Raw genomic sequence first — 25,084 nt, forward strand, 5'->3', positions numbered from 1 at the left:
CTTTCAGCAAAGCTGCTTTGTGACAGTGCCCATTGTGAAAAGTGCTACACAAATAAGATTGAACTGAAATTTAGCCGTGTTGGGGGGGGGGGGGGGTCTACAGGCTGGCAATAGTCAACGACTATAGGAACAAACCACCACATTGTCAGAGTGTCGTTGATGGAATAATTTTTCATGAGAAGCGGTGCCCTCCCTTTTACTTGATTAAATAGACATCACCGGTTTGCTAGACTCCTACGCGAGCAAGGAATGTTCAGGCTGATCGCGCCAAACTTTCCTAGTGGCACACAACCCCTGGCTAATAAAACAGCAACCTTGTAGCGAAGGTTACGTAGGTACATTTTCCGGCTTTATAACCCGTTATTTTCTGGTACCCCAGGGATATTATTCTCATTCGCCGTTGTGCGAGAGACGAGGAACAGATAATGAGTGACGAGGAACAGACAAACCAACTCATGGATGGCTCGAGTCCACTAACTCAGACATCAGCCGGCAAAAAACCCCCTCGGATGCCCAAGTGCTCCCGCTGCAGGAACCACGGTTATGTCTCACCTCTGAAGGGACATAAACGGTTTTGCAACTGGAGAGACTGCCAGTGTCAGAAGTGTAAATTAATTGCTGAAAGACAACGCGTTATGGCGGCTCAGGTAGCTAACGCCAGCAGTCAGTAAAGCTATTAGTCACTTGTCACACAAATTGGTGTTAGCAAATGTCTCAGCTCTGTGTTCGGTAGAAATCTATGTTTAAGAATCCGATTTTGTTTAATATTACTCACGCTACTTTTTAAAATTTTTAAATTGTAAAACCAGTGATTAATTATAAATTTAATTGTTACCTGCATAGAGTGAACTGAAAATTGCTACAAGTTAAACTAGCTAGTATTCAGCTAGTCATCGCCATTGTGATTGGTAGTAGTTGGACTTGTGACATTTGTTTACAAAACACCTTGCAGGATACTTTTAAAACTTGCGTCATTGTTTGTATTTTCGCTCAAATTTATTGTTACTTTTGGTAAGCAATAAAATAACAAAGTTCGTAATTTACATGGGTGGATAGTTTGTAGCAAGCTACAATGTTTAGCCAAGTGAACTTAAACGTGGCCATCTTAGCGGCGGCAACACGTGAGCCATTTTCGCTTGAGGCATGAAGGTATTTGAGAAACGGAGGTGACCGTGATGCAGTCTGTTAAAAAAAAAGAAGGAAAACAACAAAGAAAAAGAAGAACTTAGTGTATTTGTCATAAATTAGATAATAATATCCCATCTGTCTACACAGATTTGATTAACTGACTGACTGGTTGTAGTTTTGTAGCTGATCTATAGGTATCTCAACCGCTAAAATGTTGGTTCAACTCTGTAGTCTGTGATCTATTTTGAACATGTTGTTTAAATGGGCTAGGTGAAAGTCATTTAAAGTCGAGTATCTTTAATGTGACTGCTCTGCAGGTGGCTCTCCGTCGGCAGCAAGCCCAGGAGGAGGAGATGGGGATCTGTAGCCCCGTCAGTCTCACAGGTTCGGACGTCGCTGTGAAAAACGAGATGACAGGAGACTGCCTGTTCTCTCTGGGCGGCAGGTCGCCCTCATCCACTGGTTCTACTGCCTCCACCTCCCCTGCCGCCACTGGTGAGCATGCGCGTGCGCGCACACACACACACACACACACACATTATCACCACACTTCTAGAACAATCGGGGGGGGGGGGTACCTGTTGGTGAAGCATCTGTCATTTGACTACAGTGAAGGAGATAAGTAGCCCTTTCCTGACCTACTAAACCTCTCTTGACTCAGATAAACCAAAATGGATATGTTACACTCATCCCCTCATCCTTTGTTCTTCCATCCGCTCAGTCTAGGACACAATTCTGCCCTGGGTAGGCAGGGTAGCTGGTGCAAGAAAGGCTAAAACAGTAGCATTCTGTCATTGTGTCTATCTGCAGTGTGAGTGATTGCACTGTGCCAGAGCTGATGTGTGGTATGATGGTTGTCCAGCAGTGACGCTGTATCAGCAGGGTGAGACACACACTGTTCCTGTTCCTCTGATAGCACTCAGCCAGAAGTGGAATGCCATTTCGGTCAAGGCTGTGACAAGGGGGCTAGTCTCTCTCTTTCTCTCTCTCTCTCTCTCTCTCTCTCGCTCTCCTTTCCTCTGCCCTGAGGGGAGAGGCACAGACTGGTGCTGTGTTGACAACATAGGAGCACCAAATTTGCTTAACAAATATTTGCAGTTTGTACTGAAAGATTTGTGACTTAAAGAATATGTTAAAAATTTTAAAGTCATTAAACCTTATACAGTTGCACTGAAGACACAAACAGAACAAAACAAAAAATGCAAAGGTTAGCATGAATAGCAATAGTCAGCATGATGTCAATGATAATAAACAGGTATCAGCTTCACTTAAAAACTAATACATAAACTACCGTTACTACGACTACCACTAAACATTAGTGCTACAACTAAACTACTTTATTCCAACAGCTTCTAATGAGCACTTGTACTGCAACATTTAAACTAGAGTAGTACCATGACCACTAAATGTCAACTGTACCGCAGTACCATTGTGATGACTGGCCCTTAAAACACAGTTGGGATGGCCGTTTAACCACCGCTGCTAACAACCAGCATAATGAACAGGCATCACACCCCAGATGAATTCACTCCATTTATTAAAAAATGAAGACAAGTGACTGTTATTTAAAGTCGGAGTAAGTGACTGGTTTAGATCACAGATTGTCATAGTTCGTGGTGTGGTGTACACATGCCGTATTGTTTCCCATATTAGTGGTCAGAATGAAGGGGCTCAGTAGGTTACTGTACACACAGTGAGTTGGTTCTGGTATAGAGTTATAACAGGCACACTCTATGGTAAATACAGTGTTATTACCTTGTTACAATATATAGAGCTTTTACAGGCATATTGTATGGTAAACATGACTTTATTACATAGTTATAATGGTATAGAGTTATAACAGGCATACTGTATAGTAAACATAACTTTGTTACATATTTTAATGCATCTAGATTGAACTCCAAATGGTCACTATCAGAGTATTCAGCGAAGTATGTTGTTGATTTATGCCTTATTTATTATAAGTAAACTAAGAAGGTACATTTCTCTTTGGTCTGATGATGATTATTCAGTTAGGCAATACTAACAGCTTCTAGATTTTCCTCTCTGTTATTATTTTTTTTTAAAAAAATCCTGTTTGCAGTGGTAGCCAGTGAAGCTGAAGCACTGTGATTTGTCTCTGGTTACAGGGAACCGTTCCTCCACTCTGTCGCCCAGTCCTGCAGCAGCCAGCAGGGGGCAGTCTGAGGGCATGGCTGATTTGCTGGTAGATGCCTCTTACTATAACTTTTACCAGCCCAGTCGATACCCAGCTTACTACAGCAACATCTACAACTACCAGCAGTACCAGGTATGAGAGTGCTCTGGACATGTCCACACTGGACAGCCCCACACACTGCTTTACATATTCTCACAGGATTTACTGGAGTCAGAACACGATCCATTTGTTGTTTATATATCCAGCCCTGCTAAATGAAGATCAGGATTCAAGCTCACCAGATTATCAGTGAAATAGTGTAGTAGCAGTGTAATGTCGTGCTGAATGGAGGGGGGGTTTTTTCAGCCCAGCTATGAGCGAGGTTAATCATTTTATAAATACAGTTGAGTCGTCTATTTTGGATGTGAATTAGTTTAATTGTGTCCTGGTCTAATAAGTCAATTTATAGCATTAGGACCTCACGGAATAGTGATTAGATACTTGGATTGTAGGTGTGTATGGTAAGATGGTGGACAGAATTTTGGTATTGATTAGGGGTAGACTTTCTAGTCAATTTAAGCCAATTCATTTTCCTGTGTACCAGCCACAACTCCACTGGACATTGAGAAATAACTGAAGAGATGTTCAGTCAGTGAAGTGAAAGCTGGTCGTCAGCTTTTCTGAGGTGCTGGTGTGATTTGTCTTAGTCATACATTACTGATCAGTTCATTGAAACACCACCTCCTGTACAACACTCATCCAGTGAACCCTAAAAATAAAATTTCTGTGTTAACCCTAACAGTGTGACATGTGCACACACGCTCACTCATGCACAGTGCTGCCAGACACATGTATAAACACGTAGACTCACACACACACACACACACTCGTACAAACATTCACACACACACACACACACACAGTACCCGTGTAACTCAGACTCAGTGAGGAGGTGATTAAATGAGCTGCGGTGGTGTTGATGGGGGTCCCTGTCACTGGGGCCTGGCAGGGCTGTTTGAGTTGGCAAACATGCTTTGCTCTCCTTCTTCCCACTCGTCCAGAGCTGTGAGATGTTGATGCAGTGGTTCTGAGCCATTGCGTTAGCACAGCGTTGCTTCATGCACTGTTGCCCCTGCCCTACCTGTTTACATTTCCCGCGTCCCTCCAGCTGGAACTGCAACTCCCAGCGCCACTGCCAAAGCCCTAACCCTTATCCACACTACACTCCCCCCTCAGGGAACAGTTTGTATCAGGTGTCCCTGACAATTAGGTGGATTTCCATAAGAATGTGTATTTAACCATACATACATTTGAAAACATGTGTTGGCGTTAGCTGCAGTTTGATTCCACACAGTCAATAATGAAGGTTTTTATACAGTTAATACAGCCAGTTTGGAATGTGCATTTAACTGTTATTTCATGCTGCATAGGTGAAAAATAAATCTATGGATGTCTTTATAATTTGATTTCAAAATGTTTTTGTTCTCTCTATGTTACTACGGTTTCTCTGGCCAGATGCTCACAGTCATGTCCTGTTGTGTTTTGTGTACAGTGGGAATCTTTGTTCACTCACCTTCTCTGATTTCACTGGTCTGACAGATATTTTCTCGTTTGAAAAAATGAATTACTTTAGTCACTTTCTGAGTATATGGGGTTATGGAAAGGATATGTTTCCCCTCTTTATAGCTGTATTGGTTGGCTGGCATGCTAATTAAAATTCACTGTTGAGTGGAGTTTGAAAGAACCTGTAGATTCAGAGCACTTTTAAACTGGGTCTAAAATGTTTGGTATTGTAGAACCAAACTATAGGAAGCTATGTAAGTGGAAGATTTAAAGAGATTTCTATTAGTTTGCATGTGATTTGATGAAATTTGTTTGGTTGGATATAATGAATTGCATGAAATCTGTTTTGACGAACCACCAAGTTATCATTAAACTTTTCCTTTAAGAGTATTTATCATGTACACCACAATATTTTCCATGTAGACAAGAACCAGTCTGCACTAACAGACATAGGATGGCAGTGATGACGGTTTCAGTAAACCCTTTCTGAATATGCCATTGCATCTTCTGACTGGTTATGTCATCTGTCCCCATTGTATCGAATCAGGTCTTGTCATGTGTGAAGTGAATGAAGTCTGTATATCTCTGGGGCAGGATGAGTGTTGTCTCCATATGCGCTTTTGATGGGCACATATATCAGTGTGTTTGTGCTGTATTTGTCTGGGTGCTGTGGTGACTGGGGTCACTGCTTTCCTTATACTGGGGGTGTTGGTGTTTGAATTGCTAAGGTTAATGGGATTGCTCTTCCTGGGATATGGCTAGTGTTTCAGCATTGCTGAGGTTAATGCCACTCACATCATGCATAATCAGGTTGTCCCTGTGCTGAGTTATGGGGACGGGTCACAGTTTGGGAACATACACACCTTGGTGTGTAAGTGCTGTGTTGAAAACAAAGATATTCTTATTTCTCAAACAGAACGTTCATATTAGTTTTAGTACTGCCTTGTCCTTAGTCAGAATCAACACTTCGTCAGATTTAATCTGCTCAATTCTGAAGAATGCATTTTGGCTTCTAATGTATGACATTTTTATTTTATTTTATTTTAGTTGAGTTTAGTTTATTTTATGTGGTGACTACAGGGTTCATTTGTTTAGTATTTAGCTGTGCAGTTGATTAACTCTGACTGTTATATCAATAGCCTCAGGGTTTGGATTTGTCTTCGCTATTAGTGACAAGTTATAAGTAAACACAGCACATAAAATCCATCTGACACACAGTATCTACATATGTATCATCTAAGATAATTTGATGGACATTGTATGTAGTGATAGAGGGGGCAGGGATTCCTCAGAGGAGCTGAGGGGAGATATTCCGCCTTTCCCAGTCTTTATCTGTGCGCACTCATCTAGCTGGCCCTGTACACGGCTGTGCTGAGCTGGATAAAGATAACATGAGGGCCCAGACAGGCGATGGTGCCAGATAAGAACCACAGTGGGAGGTCAGGGAGCCCAGCCTGCCTGCACTAATGACGTGGGGGGACAGGCAGAGATCTGACACCCTGCCAGAAACAGAAAACCACACAGCACATGTCAATTTTGACACCGGAGGTACCCAGAGCTGCAGATACGTGAAGTAAAATGAAAATTTGTTAGAGAAGTTTGTCTGTGGATCCCCCTTTGATTAGACTCTTTAAAGAGAATGTGAGATATCACTGGAAAACTAAATGGGAAGAACTAAATGCCTAAAATTGACACCGTTGTCTAGTTTCTCCTGCCATTATCATGTTTTAGAGCTGTGACTCTGTTTATATGTTTAATTGCTATTTTATGACTAATTAGAGGTTAAGCGTTACTATGCAATTGATGGTCAATTAAGGCATAATAAATAGACAAATTATGACAAAACACCACACTACTAAAATGTACCAGTCATCAAAGAAGCACTTTTTTCAAAAAAAAGTGTGTGATTTAAAAGAAAATAACTGAAACAAGTAAAACCAAAATAAATGTCTTGAGGAACATACAGATTTTTCCATTGTGCTAAAAGACATCAAATGGACAACAAGTTAGTGAGTCGGAGTGTTGATTAGTATTCACTATCTGGTCCTGTGTCAGTTCTGTTCTGACACATGGTGAAAGTCCTCTCCATCAGCGATTGTAATGGACCTGAGACACATTCATCAGTCACTTTAACTGACCTGAGACACATTCATCAGTCACTTTAACTGACCTGAGACACATTCATCAGTCACTGTAACTGACCTGAGACACATTCATCAGTCACTGTAACTGACCGGAGACACATTTATCAGTCACTGTAACTGACCTGAGACACATTCATCAGTCACTGTAACTGACCGGAGACACATTTATCTGTCACTGTAACTGACCGGAGACACATTCACCAGCCATTGTAACTGACCGGAGACACATTCATCAGTCAACTGACCTGAGACACATTCATCAGCCATTGTAACGGACCGGAGACACATTCATCAGTCAACTGACCTGAGACACATTCATCAGCCATTGTAACGGACCGGAGACACATTCATCAGTCAACTGACCTGAGACACATTCATCAGCCATTGTAACGGACCGGAGACACATTCATCAGTCAACTGACCTGAGACACATTCATCAGCCATTGTAACGGACCGGAGACACATTCATCAGTCAGCTGACCTGAGATACATTCATCAGCCATTGTAATGGACCTCAGACACATTCTTCAGTCAACTGACCTGAGACACATTCATCAGCCATTGTAACGGACCTGATACACATTCTTCAGTCACTGTTACTGACCTGAGACACATTCATCAGTCACTACACAGAGTCTAAGTAGGGAATATTTTATTGCTGTCTTTTAATATCAGACTACAGGTCACAGGTAGACCAGCTGTCTTTTAATACCAGGCTACAGGTCACAGTTAGACAAGCCAACTTTTAATATCAGACTACAGGTCACAGGTAGACCAGCTGTCTTTTAATACCAGGCTACAGGTCACAGTTAGACAAGCCAACTTTTAATATCAGACTACAGGTCAGAGGTAGACAAGCCAACTTTTAATATCAGACTACAGGTCAGAGGTAGACAAGCCAACTTTTAATATTAGACTACAGGTCACAGGTAGACCAGCTGACTTTTAAGGTCAGTCTACAGGTCAGAGAATGCTCTGGGTTATGAGTAGTCTCACTCCTAAACAACATGCTGTAGTAAAGGCATGTGCACCCTGAAGTACACAGAAAAGTACAGAGTATATTAAATAAGCAGAGAAAAAAACACAGATAAGAAAGTGAGAGGAACCCCAATCTGAGCACAGCTGTAAAATACAGGTTACAGGTAAAGTGGAGCTTTTGGTTTGACCTGGGTTTGATTAGATGTCCCGAGACCTAAACCATTCGACCGAAATGACATATTTTTGACATTTAAGATGTGATTTGGGCCTCTTTAGTTATTAGGTTAGAAAAGTATTTTGGTCGGTAAATTCTCCCTACGATATGATCCATGCTTCAGTCCAGTTGTGGTCTGGGCCAGAGACTTGTGTTTGTCAGTAGCCATGGTTATGTGCAGCTTTTGTGAGAATGTGGTGGGAAAAATACAGTGAGTTTGTATTGAATTTGTCATAGGCAATACAGCAGTTGAGTGTAGCTTAAATAACAGTTTATAAAACTGTCTGGAGTTGATGGTGTGGACAATAAATGGTGATATATCACCACCTGACAGAAATCAAATTCCATAAAATTGAAATTGAAAATCCTCTAAGCCCATGGGCCGCAGGGCAGGCGGCTCATTCTCTGCCTGTCCCGGAGGTGGGGGCACCTGAGCTGTGTTGCACTTTATTCAGAGAAAAATGTCTGGCCTGTGACCAGTAAAGAATCTGTGCTTTCACCTGGAGCAAAACATCTTACAGTAATGTGTGAGTTGTCTACAAAGTGTGCCATTCTGTGAACCTCTCCTTCTACATGTGTTTGTGTTTCATTCCTAAACAGATGCCCAGTGGAGATGGTCGTGTGCCCAGCCATAGTCCATCCTCTCAGTACAGGATGCATTCGTATTATCCCACTGCCTCGTACCTTGGACAGGGCCTGGGCCCCACTGCCTGTGTGGCCCCCCTCTTCACCCTGGAGGAGAGTACTGCGTACGCAGAGCCAAAGCCAGCCAGTTAGTACACACACACACACACACACCAGCGACAGGTTCATAAAGTTTTATCCACAGTTTATCAACAGCGGGTGCAGGTACAACTGAGGGAGGTTCAACCAAGTCAAGGGTACCATAACAATGATAAAAAAAAACATAAATAGAATAAATAATGAATAATACATAAATAATTAAAAAATAAAAACTTTTATTAGGGCTGTTTGTTATGTGTCTGTACATTTAAAGGCAGACACCTTGCATCATGTCCATGGACATAAGTAAAAGAGTAATTTAACACTCTTATGAAAATGACTAATTTAACATATCTTTTCATTTCTGTCATGTGAAAACTGACACGGACAATTGTAACTTTTCAGTAAAACTGTTTAAGGCACCTTTCCCAAACCCCCGTTTTCAAACATGTGCTGTGAATAGGGCCTGCTGTTGTTGAGTTCACGCTGCGGGGGTTTTGTTTGTTATCATTTTGGCACTCTTTACTGGGTTTATGGAGATATGTGAGCCTGCTGTAGCTGCCCTGGATGGAGATGAATAGGCCATGCTGATCTCCTGTAGAGAAACATGAGGGCGGCAATTAGCCTCACTCTCACTGCCCCACCACACCTCTATACCACACTGTCACACACCAGGTGGTCCCAAAACACACCTCTATACCACACTCCCATACCACACTGTCACACACCAGGTGGTCCCAAAACACACCCCAACCTGCCCTTCTCTGTCTCACTTCACTCTTCACTCTACCCTCCTACGGTAAATCACATCACTGTCCCTCAGCTCACACACACACACACACACACACACACACACAGAGTCCACATTTTTACATTTTCATACAGAATCCATGTTTTGTCTCTAAACGAGTTCTGTAATTAATTCAAATGAGTACTTGTGTATGTTACTTTAAGCAAAGCGATACAGAGAGCAAACACTGAAATTTTAGCTTTTGAAGCATTTGCTGTTTGGACCATTTGGAACAGTGAGTTACCATAGCGTTAAGTCTCCAGAGATGGACGAGTCTGTTTCGTTCACTTAATCGTTGCTCCCTGAGTCACTAGCTGTGTGTGTGTGTGTGTGTGTGTGTGTGTAATTACATAGTGAACTCAGGGAGGACCGGACCCATCGTGACCTTGTGTGATGGTTGAGATTGGACTGTACCGTGTTATCTGTGCTGTTTCTGTCCGCAGTATGGGTACAGCCAGTTCCCCTGGACTCTTTTAGCTACCCCGCCTTCCACAGTTCTCAACAGATCCATGCTCCGCAGTATCTCATAGAACCACGCTTTACTTTAGTGTATGATTGCCTATTACCTAATAACAGTTTAAAGGCTGGCTTAGTACAGATATAATCATACAGTGGGTCGAAACTGATCATGTGATCTATAACGTACTCACTGTGGAAGAGTAAGTTTTATTAACATGGGTCAGTTCTCTCTTTTTTTTATTTAGAATAGATAATATGACAGAGCAGGTATACCGACACACTAAGAGATCTAAAACAGACCATTAGAACATGGACTGCAAGTTATTTTTATATGGACTAAACATAAAATATCAAAAGGAGAGAAAAGACATAGAAGCACAACAAAATGAAGTATTTTAGAGGATAAATCTTTCCAAATGCTAAACCAGTAGAATAGATAAAAAGTCATAAGAGGGTAATAAATTTCAATGAAAAAGATTAAAGGCTCAAATGTACATTGAATTGAGTGAGAGTGTACACGTAATTGACAGACACAGTGGGTTATTACCGTTGAATGCAGAGTGTGTGAGAATGTGTGTGATGACAACCTAATACCATTAAACGGCACACAAGACATCTCTTTATTCTGAAAGCAGGCTGTAGAGTGAGTTTTGACACAGATGTGGATACAGTAACAGTGTGTGGAGGCATGTGTATGTGTGTGAATGGTCTGGAAATGTGGTGCACACACACTGCTGTCTCTCCGTCTCTCCCTGTGTCTGCTGCTCTGTTTATTTCTCATGGTGCCGGGGATAATCAGTCGGCCAAGTACGAGGGCAAATAACCTTCACGAATGCCATGCTGTCCTCTGCAGCACCCCCCTCCACCCTCCCACCCACTGTCTCTGGAAAATTGCCTGTGAGGTTAGTGAGCAGGAACAGTTAAGATTTACAAACAATGATGAAGCTTGTCATGCGTCCCTCACCATCCGTCAGGAGCGGAAGGCTGGAGGGGCGGCGGAGTGTTCTTCATAAAAGGCAGCTCGCTGTGAAATACGCCCCAGCGCGCTCTTTACTGCGGCCAGCTCGTCAGCACCGCCGTGCCGTAAATCGACCCGACCCGAAAAGACAGAGCACTCCATCACCCAGCTCACCCTGCCTCACAGCCTCCGCCCAGCTTCCGCACGCCGCGCCCCACCTGAATTATGTCGGAATTTCAGTGTTATACGAGACAGCTTTGGGTTTTACCATTTTCTTGCCTGATAGGCTTTTTTTTATCAAAAGTGTTCCAAGTTGGATGTCTTGGCTAGGGCACGCAAAGTTTACTTCTGCAAGTGCAGCTGGCGTTTTGTTACAAGAGAAGTTTACAGAGGACTTGCTCTGTGTTTTTTTGTCAGAGTAGGCTACGGTGGTGCAAAAACTTGTTCTTCTGCTTGTTCACATTAAAAGAAATACTTTTATCCAGGTTTTGTGTAAGATGTCTGGTGGAAATGAATTGTATCATATAAATGCATATTAGTCTCTAGGGAGCACTCTCAGGTTAAATCAACATTGGGTGTCACAGCTGACACCCAGTGGAGTGTGAATGGTGAATTATCTGTTCATTGATCTGGCTGCTGTGAATTCAGCATGTCTTGTACTCACCACATGTGTTGGTAGATGTCCTAAGAAAATGACAGTGGTGATGATGATAATGGTGACATATTTGATATACAGAGGCTGATGTTTCTCTCTGCTATGGTCAGACCCATCACAGAGTTTATTCATTCCTCTCCTGTATGCCTTTATCAGAAAGACAAGGAACTGTCACAGGCTCTCACAGAACAGGTGCATCTGGGCAAGGTATAGAGTGTCATTTACCTGCGTAAACCTGTCTGATCTCTGTTAATCCACCCCGCTTATATTAATCCACATTAAAGATTGATACGTGTGCCCCTGCATTTGGTCTTTCCTGATAGTGACTTTGATGAGGACACTAACACCCTTGTCTAAACACGTTCATAGGTGTTTGTGTTCAGTTTTCCTTCATACAGAGAGAGGTATCTACACTCTAAGAAAGTGATGTAAAAATACAGCCAAATTCTAACAGTGATGTACTGTTTTTCCAAAATACAGTGAAATGCTGTAAAGTCTGATGCTTTCTTAGAGTCAAAAACAAGACTGACTGCTAACAGCAGGTTACTGTAAAATTTAATGGGATAATGCAGCATTTTCTTTTTTACAGTAGTAGAGTAGTGAGCCACACGCAACAATCGGCTTTCAATCATCATTCAACCTCCTTTCTAGAAGCCAACAAAAGGTTCCGTAACATCATACTGAGAAATTAACACTACATTTGAGGTTACTCAATTTCTAAGATAGGCCTATAATTTAGATGATAGATGTGTTCTGAGGAGAGTAGTGGTGTGCAGTTCGCAAACAAGTCGCTCTTTTAGTCATTCGTACCGTTTCACCAGCACAACTGAGTTGTTCTTTTTTTCTAATTCATCTGCTCCAAGTCAACTGCATGCAGTCAGTCGAAAACCTTTGGTATCACTACGCGGCGCACACAGCAATGGGCTAATAACAATGAACACTATCACTGGGAAGTTTCTTGTGTCTTTGCAATGCCCCCAACAACGCTGACTGCTTCTTTGAATCGTCCCCTTTTTTTTGTTTGGTTGAACTCGTCATGTTCTTTGGCATGATGCCTCTGGAGGTGCTCTGCCCTGTCCACACTAATCCGGGTAAATTTGAAAACGCCTAATTATTTCTCCGTTCAGCCGTTCAACCCACACTAAAACAGCATTTTCTGCCACCGAAAACAATACTTTTCGAAAATACATAAATTTGAAAACGCCGGGTTCATTGTAATGTGGACAGGGAAAACAGAGAGTTTCAGAAACGATGCTGTATGGTTGCCATGACATTGGCGAAAGTTAGTGCTCAATTCACCAGAGCAGACTTGATGGCCAAAATACAGTCAGTGCAGCTCTGTCTATCAAATGCTAATTTATCTTCAGTTCAGTTCAGATCATCATACTGTACAATGCACATGCACTGCTCCAATGTAGAAGACGAGCTTTACATTTGCTGTGCATAAGAGATGAAAAGCAACCGCAGTGGCAGTTCAAACCCTATATTGAGCAGTGATTTAGGATGCGACCTGGGTGAGCAAGTAGTTGGTGGGACAACTTCGTAATGGCGTAACAACAAATACAACAAACAGGCAATTCAGCATTTTGGTGTGGATGTAGAACATTTGGAAAACAGCACGAGAACGATAGTGTGTACAGAGAATAGAATTGAATTGAGTAGATTGGTCCCATAGATCAGCCTTATTGTCACCGATACCCAATCCAGCTCTTCCAGTCAGTATTGGACCAATATCCAATATCAATATCAGATCGGTGCATCCCTAGAATAGTTGTGATAGCTGTGATTGTGAGTGTGTAATTAGAAAGTTGCTGATTGACTGTGAATAGTTGTGATAGCTGTAATTGTGAATGTGTAATAAGGAAGGTTGCTGATTGTGAATAGTTGTGATAGCTGTGAATGTGAGTGTGTGATCAGGAGGGTTGCTGATTGACTGTGAATAGTTGTGATAGCTGTGATTGTGAATGTGTAATAAGGAAGGTTGCTGATTGTGAATAGTTGTGATAGCTGTGAATGTGAGTGTGTGGTAGGACTGTTGCTGACTCATTAGTGGAGTCTTTAGTGTAATGAAAACAGGGACAGTATAACAGTGCACATCAAGTGATGCTTGCCTGTCTTCCTCTCTTGAGTGCAGTGCTAAATGCCTGGTATTTCTCCCTGTGGACTGGTTAAATCTCTGTGTAATTGGCTGCCCCAGGATATAGTACTGCTGTAATGTGTACTACAACATGGCCATTATCGATAGCCTGAGGGAGAGAGCAAACTGACCGAAGACACACGGCCTCGTTATGTTCCTCTGGCCAAAGCTGCTGTCTTCCTTCATAGATACTATACTACACAGAAAGCCTCTTATAGAGGGAGTGTCAAAATCCAACAGTTTACAGATAGTACTGAATAAGAGAGAGTGTTTGATTCTCCAGTGCATTATATTGGCCGCTAAATAAATGCGTCGTTTCTCTGGGTCTTGCCCAGTCACGTTTCATCTGATGGTAGCTGTTTGTGAGGTAGACTGAATTTTAGTCCTGCAGAATCTGGTATCACTGTGGCCTTAATAAGAGAAGTAACATGCACTTGTGCTAAATAAATTTGAGTGATGTGAGTGCAGACTTATTGGGGATGTTTTGTTATAGCTGAGTAAAGTTAGACAGGAGAATCCTCTCCACATTGACTTTAGACTTATTTGTGCATCACTTATTCTCACTGCCAATTATTTTCTTTCCCTCAGAGATAATGACTAAATCCCTCAGATATTGACCTGGGGTCCTAGCTCATGATAGAATATCCATAATGTTTCGACAAATGAGGCAGGCAGAGAGATGGACAGGTCGTTTATGGGGGCAGAGAGAGCCTGTGTAGCATTGCTAATGATTTAGCATTAGTGACACTCTCTCACTTGGAACAGATTGGTTAACAATGCAGCACTCCCAGCATCTCTGTCTTTCATTAGCCCCTGACCCTGGCATCACGCCAGACGTCAGCGTGGGCTGAATGCTTACAGAGCCCTCTGAAGGCCCTGTGATAGGCACTGGGCTGTTTGTACGCTGGTGGGACTCAGGAAAGGAGCATTTACTACCACTGCAACAGCACAAGCATTGCCTTTCCTACGACTTGTTTATGTGGAGCGTGAAATAGTAAAAGCTCTTTTGTTGTGTCTTTGATCTGGAATCTGAATTCTAGGATATGTTGCCAATATTGTTGTGGGAAGGGTGTTGATTCTGTCGTAAATGACACGCTATGGTGTGATTGTATTTTGCAAAAATGAATATTACGTTTAATTTAATTTCATGCATTTCAGTGTTATTTAAGTGGATATATCCACTTCCTTATGTACAGGCCACTTTAGTCTGTTTGATTGGGAGAGAGAGACCCTCTATAAAAATGGCATCAGACTCCTGTGGTCATGTTGACTCTTTGAGGAGTCAGCATCTGCTGTTTGACTGTGTTTTCTGCATCATTAAATCCTGCCATGGGTGTAATGACTTTGTGACAGAGAAAGAGTGAGGGAGGGAAGGTGGGAGAGAGAAAGAGAGGCCCTTTGTGAGAGAGAGAGAGGGAGAGAGAGAGAGAGAGAACGGGTTGCTGTGAGAAGGCTCTGTCTCTCTCTCTCTCTCTAACTTTAGTCTTCAGTCATTACATGCTCTGCAGACACGCCTGCTGTCTCATTCTCACATCTCACTGACAGATTCATACCGGAAACTCTTGCAGTCAGCATCTCAGAGGATTTTTGTTTGTTTTTTTGTTTTGTTTTTTTGGAAAAAAGCGTCATTGAAGTAACCTGTAAAGTTAAAATAATTTTGTTTTGTTTATGCAAATTAGTTTTTTGATTAGCAATCTTTTTCTATCATTTACTTCTTGAAAAATAGAGAGACTGTGAACCTGTGTGTGTGTGTGTGAGTGTGCAGGCGCATGTGTGTTTATGTGAGTGTGTGTGTGTGTGTGTGTGTGTGTGCAGGCACATATATGTGCATGTGATTGTGTGTCTGTGTGTGTGTTTTTATCTCAGGCATTATCCACCCTCATTGCAGGTAGATCACAAGCTTATCCATAATAGATCTTTCCTAAATTACCGTCACCTTCCACATCTGCGCCTTTTTCCACTTTTTTTTTTTACCACTGCCAGAACTTACTGAGCCTCTTTCAGCCTCTCCCTCCCCTTTTCTCAGGCTATTTTAAAGGGCCTTCCTTTTGTTCAACCACACAAAGACCTTTTAATAGTTTGGAAATCTAAGATTGTCGGGGGGGGGGGGGGGGGGTGTAGGGCAAAAGTTCATTTGGGAGAGTAATCCCTCTGTGAGTGTACAGAGAAGTAAAACCTCTCTGCTTTCAGCGCTGTTGTATGTTTGACACACACAAGTGATTTTTCTGACTGATCAGGTCAAGTTTAAGCAGTGGCAGATTAACAGAAGCCGGGTTCCTACTCTCCAGTTTACTGATGGTAAATGTGACACTGCAGCACAGGACTAAGTCAGAACCAACATGGGTCAGAACTGATCAGCAATGTTTATTCTCAGCTGTCAGGGCTGCCCTTGTACCTGCTGTACACCACTGAACCAATCACTGTTAAACACATGTACAATGTCATTATGTGTCAAACATTTAAAGAATAGTTTTAAGTCTAAACTGCATGCTTTGCTGTGAATAATTATGATTAATTGCAATTAGGAATCTGGTGAAATTGATCCCTAATTAAAGATGCTTCCATTTAAAAAGCTATATTTATGTAAACTATACAAAATCAGTCATCTGGGTTCGGTGTATGTCATGTATTTTTGTAGTGATATGTTTTAATCGGAAGAAAAAAATATTAGTGTCGGTGAGTTTTCTCAGGTTGACAGCAAATGTGAAATAAGATGATCGGATCCTATGCAGATGGTTTATTCTATGAAACATGAATTCTCACTCAGCTGGTAACTCGAGCTAGAGGTCCAAACTGTCCAAAAGGAAAACAGCTGCATATCATTCTTGCTCAGCAATCGTGACCTTTGTCTCAGATTACCCAGCTCACTGAGAAGTCTTGTATTATCAGTCAAATGTGTACCTTGTGAATCATACTTTAGACTTGATGTACTTTTGTGAAAATTACATTAGGACAGATAGTCTTTGTTTTCTCCAAAAAGGCTGTGAAGCAGAAAAAACAGTGCACATTCTATTTTAGTCACACAAATTAATGTGGCAACTTTGTCCCCCCTAGACTGAATGAGTTGAATGAACTGAATAATTTAGTTTGGCTGTATTCCTTTCCTGCAGGGTGGACTGATAGCTGAGCATCCACAGTCATTTTAATTGGCTGATTTTAAGTGATTTTGAATGGTGGGCTTAAGAGATCGCCTCATTGGCTGTATTTTAGACTCATGTACATGGCATTAATCTGTATTAAATGGTAATGCAGTGATAATCAAATGAAAGGAAGCTGTAACCTAAAACGTGTCCACTGGCGTTGGCTCATCCTGTGATTTACTGTCCCTACAAACAGCCTGTCTATTCACCCGCCATACACCCCTCCCTTTAATTACGCTATAGATTTTACACTGATGAACTCCCTGGGAATTAACACAGATAGGGCTAATTTAGAACCTCCCAAGCCCCCCGCCCTGCATTATTGCTCTACAAGAGTCCACTGGAGTAGAACGCAGTGCATTTTAGCTACACAAACATTAGTATTAACGATTGGCCAGTTTGAAGTGGGTGACAGAACGCAGTGAGGCGCGATCCTGAGCCTGAAACCAATCAGGAACTTAATGAGGAGAAAAATGACTCCTCTCGTCAGCACCCCTTAATTACCTCCATACCACAGCAGAGCAAGGGGCGTGAGGAAGAGTGGAGGGAAAGAAAGAGGAATGGAAAAGGATAGGGGCACAGAAATGAACCCTGTATCTCCTCCCAGGGTTATGAAGGTCAGGATTACAGATGAGTGGAGTTTGTGTATCTTTTAGGCAGTGTCAAAGTGTTTATAGGCTGAGCAGATGGCAGTGCTGTGAGTGTAACATGGCCAGAGTACACATTGGGGTGGCTCAGTGAACAGGGCATGGCCTATTTTAATGGGAAACTGTAATAGCAAACATGGTTAGTGTCTCCATGTCACATTATGATCAGGGCTAATTCAATTAGTTATCAACTTGTATAAACTATGGCCAATAAAACATGTTAATTAAGTGTGTCAGTTATGCTGGCTGTAAAGAGAGCAGAATGAAATGAACCCTGTTTTAATAGCCCGCATATTTTTCAACTATGCCATGACATCAAACCACAGTGATGTCATGCTGTACACATCTGCTCAAACACTATTTGAATCTATAGGCTAGAGATCATCCATGAGTTTCCTTTTTTTTTTTATTTTGAGATGTTAATTCATAGACCTGCACGGACACATCTCTAAATAGAACAAACGTTAAGGTTAAAACAGATTTCTGAAGGTGCTGTCTCTGTGTTTCTGCACAGTCAGCATTATGACTAGTTCAGTCATTAGTTTGAGCACTTCGGTGCTTTGTGCTCTGACTGTAGTGGTTCTGATGGTTATAGTAACGTTGTGACGCTTATTGTAATGAAAGCTTTCTGCAGAAGAATGTGTGATGGTAAACAGAATCTTTACTCTGTGTTGACTGGAGATAGTGAGTGGTATAGCACAAAATGCTTCAACCAGCACAATCATACCCTTCTGTTTCAGTAGAATGGAAAGTCTTTTGACAGCCCTTGGAATAGAGCAGTGGTTTTCAGATCATTTATGCCTTTTATTTGAAAGGAAACATCTCCTGTGTGAACAATTATGCTGTCTTATTTAGAGGCTACTCCCAAAATGACTGCACCTGGTCCTTAGCAACTTCTGATGCCACAAAACACACTTCAGCGCTGATCCATGTAAAGAGCCTTGTTTCAGAGCCATACGGCACACGTTGCAGAGTCCCACTTTGTGATCCAGGGCGAAGCTTTTCAGTCAGTGACATTTAGTGACACTTGTTGCCTCCGTTTTCAAAAACATAAAATAAAGCATCACTCTTTTCACACTCAATGCAACCAAATTTATCAAGATTACCCCACATTGCAGAACTACTTATTTTTGGTGAATTTTATGTGTCTCAGAGTTAGTTCAGATGTGCTAAGTGACAACATGTATTCTAGCTGTGTATGTATGTGTGTATCTATTGAAGTTTGTGTTCATGAGTAAAAAGACCGTAAACATGTGGTTTGCCATGTAAGGTACATGAATGAAGAGACAGTGAACATGTGATTTGCCGTGAGTAATTTACTGCGTGTGGTTTACTATGTGTGATTTGCTGTGTGTAGTTCGCTGTGTGTTATTGTCTTATATCGACGTATGTTTGGTGATTACTGAACGAGGCCTTGCAGGCTATATATCTGCTAAGTCACTGAGGAACACTGTCACTCCTTGGAAGATCTTAAGAACCTCTAATTACACTGCCATAACAGTACTCATCATCTCACTGTACAAACAGGATTGCTACATTACAGCTCAGAAACACACTGTCTGAGTGAAATATTTTGGTCACGATTTTCACAGAATAGTTTATGCAATGTGGACTCAAACTGCGTAGGTCAGGTTAAGGGCAGTATTGGCTGAATCCTCTTTACCATGTATCACAGCAACTCTTCTGACTTCTATAGTTTACATCTTTAGGTCTGAATGTGAGAGGTGTGTCTTTGAGAAATTGAGTGGTGAAGACAGCTCTCTGATCAGTTAATCATGATGCAGCACTAAATCAAAGACAGTCTGCTCTGTGGATGCCAGCTCTTTATTCGGCTTACTGTACACACAGCTCATCCCGTCATTCCACAAGCTGGTTTGGTCAGTGCCAAGTAGTTTCTTTGTAAAAATCAGTAGCATTAGGTTTGCAGGGGAAGATGTTTAACCATACGTACTCATAGTAAGCCAGTTTTAACCTGTTCTATGACTGGACCTGTTTTTATTTCAGCGTTTTCACCTGATGGAGCACATGACTCCAGCCTGGCCTGCCTGTCCGTCACCTCTGTGGTTGGCCCAGAGAACAAGCCTGAGTGTGAGGCCGCTTCTGATTCCGGATCATTCTCTGTGAACACTATCGGAGAGGAGCCTTCGAAGTAACGCCTGAGAGCAGAGTAACATCTCACAGCAACTGTTACCTGTCATTGGTCCTTTTTGTCATTAATGGTTCACTTTTTTACATTCTCTCTTTCTCTCTGTTTAATTCTCTTAATTCTGTCTTTTGCTGATCATAATATTTAGTTTATGTGTTGTGGTGTTGAGTATGTTTCTTTCTAATATACCTTTTGATTACTGCAGACAATGTTGTGATTGTGGGTGATTGTTATGGTGTTGAGTATGTTTCTTTCTAATAAACCTTGTGATTACTGCAGACGGTGCTGTGATTGTGGGTTACTTTAACATTTACATGGAGAATGAGAATGATTTGCTTAGATCAGGATTCCGCTGTCCTCCTTAACTCCGTAGTTATTACTCAGAATGTCACAGGACCCACTCACCGTCATAATCATGCCCTAGACCGGGTTTTGTCCTCTGGGGTTAATGTTAACAATATATCTATTTTGCCACAGAGTGAAGACATTTCTTATCATTACCTTATTTTATGCAAGCTGCCCCTAGCCAATAATGCTATTCCTAAACCTCATTATCGAAATAGTCAGATAATAACGCCAACTACCAAAGATAGCTTCATTAACAACCTCCCAGACTTAGCCCCACTACTTCATGTACCACAAGGTCCCACAGAAGTGGACATGCTGAACGAGCTCTTCGGTATTACCTTATCTACAACGCTTTTGCGCCTCTCCACAAGAGTAAAGTTAGAGAAAAAAAGGGCTGGTTTAACAACCACAGCCGTGCACTTAAAAGAGCTGCTCGGGATGTGGAGCATAGAGGGAAGAAAACAAAGCTTCAGGTATTTTGAGTAGTATGGTAGGATAGCACAGCAAACTACAGGCATTCTCTGACAGCTGCATGGTCTACATACTTAGAGACTGTTTAGTACAGTGGCCCGACTGACCAGGAACAGAGTAGTCACTGAAACACAGATCCTATCACAATTAAGTAGGGATGAGTTTTTAAGTTTCTTTAACTGCAAGGTTGAGGACATTAGGAAGAAAACTGGAAGCAGTAAACCCCTAGCTGCAGCATCTCAGCCAAGTGACACCAGCTTAGTTAAACCCCTAAACCCCCTGAACAACTAAATTTTTTTTTTCCCCATTGGGCTTGATGAACTCAAAAAGATAATATCAACATCAAATTCCTCAACTTGTATACTTGATCCAGTGCCTACTTAACTATTGACTTATTTCCCTCAATTTCAGAGCATTTATTATTCATTGTTAATTCCTCTCTAAACCTTGGACACATACCTAGCACATTCAAAATTAGCAGTCATCCGACCACTTATTAAGAAATCTGATCTTGACCTGTATGTTCTGAATAACTACAGACCCATCCCTAACCTTCCGTTCATGTCCAAAGTAATAGAAAAAGCTGTCTTTTCAATTGTGCTCCTTCCCCCAGAGAAATGGTGTACGCAAAGATTTTCAGTCTGGATCTAGGCCCCACCATAGCACAGAGACAGTACTGGTCAGAGTAACTAATGGCCTACTTTTGTCCTCTGACTGTGGATGTATCTCACTACTTGTATTAATGGTCCATAGAGCAGCATTTGACACTGCAGACAACAGTATGCTTCTGGATAGGCTTGAGAGGCGTGTTGGCATTTGTGGACAGGCATTAGCATCGTTTAAATCTTACCTTTTTAAGTGTGTGTGTGTGTGTGTATGTGTGTGAATGTGTGTGTGTGTATTAGTGAGAACAGTATAAAACTTTGTAACCCCCAACACTGGGGTATCCATTCTGAGGCCTACAAGGTTGTAATCCCAAGCATCTGCTCCCAGAACGAGGCCCATATGCTTCTGTTCCTCCTGCCCGGACCTCCTGCATGCCCCTGTTTCGAACCAGCATCCCACCTGCGATGCTACTCAACCTGACTACGAACCAAGAACAACCTGTCCTTTCTAGTCATGCCAAAATCTCAGTTGTAACTATAGGGAAGCTAATTGCTCTCAGCCACTATATGGTTGGTCTTAAAGACAAACCTTCTGATATGAACACTGCTTGGTTATCAAATTAATCTATATCTCATACCACCTAGAGCTCTTAGAACCTTGTATATGAACTCATTTATACCATAAACAAATCACTGTACACACTTCATACTGTCTACTGTAAATAATTGTATAGACCATTGAATCTGTTTGTCATGGACTCATTCTACATCCATGAATGTCTATTTTATGTGCTGGCCAGAGGAGGATGGGCTCCCCCTGTTGAGTCTTGGTTCCTCCCAAAGTGTCTTCCTCCTATTCTCTCCATTAGGAAGTTTTTCCTTGCCAGTGTTGCCTTGGGCTTGCTCACTGGGGGTTTGGGCACTGATCACAGTAAGGTTACTTTGAGACAATTTTGATTGTATAAAGTGCTACATGGATAAACTTGAACTTAATATTTCTGTCTGCTGACAAATTTTGATTTAGATTTTTTTAAAGGCTCCCTTCTATTCATCTATTATCCATCTATTCACATCTCAAACCAGGAACTTCCTTATGTTTTGGTACTGAGACAAAATAATCTTGAATGAGTTGCAGTTCAGATACACTTGCATAGTTTCAGTAACATTTTACTCAAATAATCTTCAGGTATTTCAGCTGCTAAATTCATGTGAAAACAAGTCGTAAAGGCTGCTTACGCAGAAGGGGGACAGAAATTCTGCCCCATAGTTTAGCATCTTTCTTCTATGTGACAGCCTATCTGAAACAAAGTCAGTCAAAGTCTGGCCAGTGCAGTACTCCCTCCATACCACCCATCGTGTTGGGTTATGCAGCAGCAGGCTTTTCCTTCCCATACTATTAAAGCACATTGGTTCCATTTTGATCACCAGTTTGAGTTCACTGCATTTAGCAAATATGTTTTGTATTTTTGTTTTTTTTTTTTTATCATGAATCACGTCTCATAAGACAAAAAAATTCACGGTTTAAATTTGTGGTATTGCTGCAGGTTTTGTTTGTTTGTTTTGTTTTGTTTTTTTGAGAGTGGGGGGTGCTGATTTGCACGTGCAGAGACCTGTATAATGTTGCTTATATTTTGAAAAAATCAGCCTGAACTAGTTTTATGTTGGGACAACCACTGCTGTTTGTTTCTGTCACTGTTATGGAGACACATGTTACAAACCATCTCTCATGGTTATGTTTTAATAAAATTGAAGCAGAAATCACTTGAAATATTGAAGTGTTTGTGGCAACACAGCATTGGGAAATGAAACTGTTGGTGACAGCAGTGTGTGTGTGTGTGTGTGTGTGTGTGTGTGTGTGTGTGTGTGTGTTTGTATTAGTGAGAACAATATAAAACCAAAAATGAAAATGACTTGTATTTGGGTTAGCTCTGCGCTTTGAAAACATGCATTTGATTCTGCCCCATCTGCTGTAATCAATAATCTGGCCATCTTGTTTTTTTATTAAATGTACTTACTCTTAATTTCATCCACCAGTGATTTTAGTGAGAGTAATGCGAAGTTACCTATATAGCTGTGACATTATAAATCATTTGGTGAGACTGGATCGTGCAGCAGTATCGATTGGTCCTGATATATCACAGAAATTTACTGTCACCTCTGTTTTCAATTAAAGATACAATCAGTCAGATAATGACTTAATTGGATTTTACAGAAGATTGAGTTTTATTGCCCCGTGCTTTACGAGTTTAGTTAAGAAAGGCTCTTTTATCATGGTTGTCAGGGCCGGCTGGCGTTTGGCTGCGTCCTTCTGTTTCTGCTCCTGTGCGCTGTTCCTCTGGTGAGGAGACTGTGTCACTGGATCTGTTTTCCTTGAGCTGCAATAACACCATCAATCAGAGCAGCCCCACGGAAGATAAATCCACACTCCGCCCAAACACACACACACACACACACACACACACACACACCCACACACACACACAGTTTACACGCAAACACTGTCAGAAGTTAGTTGTCACAACACTGTTGAATGACCACACTGTGTGACACAAGGCCCAGTTTACACATATTTATCTTTGCATGAACCCTGTACACCTTGATCCACTGTACATTATACAGCGCAACACAGAGTGTGTCTGCAGTGAAATTAGACACACTAGTCAGGATAAGAACTATCTGGAGCAAACAGAACACATGACAGGAGTTTTGTTCACACTTGTCATTAAAGTTGGAAAACAAAGTGCTGTCATGGCTGTCCTGCTGAGATCTGACCCGAAAAAAAATTCTGTTAAAAGTTTGAGTTTGATCATTCATAGTTGCCTGTGTTAAAATCCATCTGTAACAGGTCAGTCCACTGCATTTTCCTCTGCCAGATAAAAACACACATAACAAAACACAGATTAATGATCCAGCTGAGGGCCAGTTAGAATAAGCAGCATTCGCTACGGATTGTGCATTGAAAGTCAGCTGCCATCCCAAAAAGACGGGGTGTCTGAAAAGAGCACAGTTTGCTTGCTCTAGTACAGACTCGTATTTGTGTTGTTACTGGTAAGTACGGAAATAATTAGCCAGTACGTGTGACATTTGTGCCATCAGAACAATCTATCCTCTAAAACTCTTTGAGGAATTGATTGGTCACTATACTTAGTAATTGCCCATAGTTACACTGTTAGCATGGAAACCGGGAGAGTAATTTAATAGACTGCCCAGGAGTAGGGTGGGTAAATAGGGAGGGGCAGGAGTTAAATTATACAGGGACGGAATATTCAGTCTGTGTCACGTCTCCTCACTGCGGAGAGTTCATTTAGGCCCAGGAGAATAGAGCAGTGTGTAAACTTTCATTGTTTCTGTGGGCGGTGCCAAGAGGGGAGAGGGCAGATCTCAATACCCTTAGTGACACCTCCAGCATGGAGGAATTAGGGAGATGTTACACTGGGCAGATGTCCTGCCATTATTCACAATTCTGATGCCTATTGGCTGCCTGTCACAGAACTCAATGGAGGACACGCCCACCAGGGTTAAGAGGAATGAGTCAGTGGATGTCATTGGTATTGCACACTAAATGGAGTGATTGGTCCAGCCTTAGATAAGTTTTAATGTCAGAAGAGTTTTTCACCTTTGAATAATGATACCTGGCATGAAATGAAATTGCTCTATGTGTCATATCAATTGCTGTGAGAAAAAATGATTGAATGTGATTAAATTTTTCCGTAAAAAACTTCAGGTTTGTATTTACAGTAATCCTCTCCGTCTCTTCAAACCTTTAATGTTTTGCCAAATGTTTTATAGTGTCCCCTTAAAACATTTCCTTAATGCTGATATAAACATGTTTGAATCATTA

General features: G+C 41.6%; 1 protein-coding gene across 1 annotated transcript; it reads left to right on the plus strand.

Annotated features, from left to right (window-relative positions):
• Positions 1–425: 425 nt before the first annotated feature.
• dmrt1 (doublesex and mab-3 related transcription factor 1) lies at positions 426–19,826 on the plus strand. The gene is made up of 5 exons (XM_030790187.1): positions 426–647; positions 1,446–1,623; positions 3,258–3,418; positions 8,765–8,936; positions 19,678–19,826. The coding sequence occupies exons 1-5, from the start codon at positions 426–428 to the stop codon at positions 19,824–19,826; spliced, it is 882 nt and encodes a 293-aa protein (XP_030646047.1).
• Positions 19,827–25,084: the final 5,258 nt, after the last annotated feature.

This window comes from Chanos chanos, chromosome 1 (assembly GCF_902362185.1).
Source record: "Chanos chanos chromosome 1, fChaCha1.1, whole genome shotgun sequence".
Taxonomy (NCBI): Eukaryota; Metazoa; Chordata; class Actinopteri; order Gonorynchiformes; family Chanidae; genus Chanos; species Chanos chanos.

Bases quoted from the DNA above. Each gene is read 5' to 3' on its own strand.
- dmrt1 (XM_030790187.1), top strand. From the start codon at position 426: ATGAGTGACGAGGAACAGACAAACCAACTCATGGATGGCTCGAGTCCA. The intron at 1,624-3,257 runs GTGAGCATGCGC...CTCTGGTTACAG, and splicing joins CACCTCCCCTGCCGCCACTG to GGAACCGTTCCTCCACTCTG. The intron at 8,937-19,677 runs GTTAGTACACAC...TTTTTATTTCAG, and splicing joins CGCAGAGCCAAAGCCAGCCA to CGTTTTCACCTGATGGAGCA.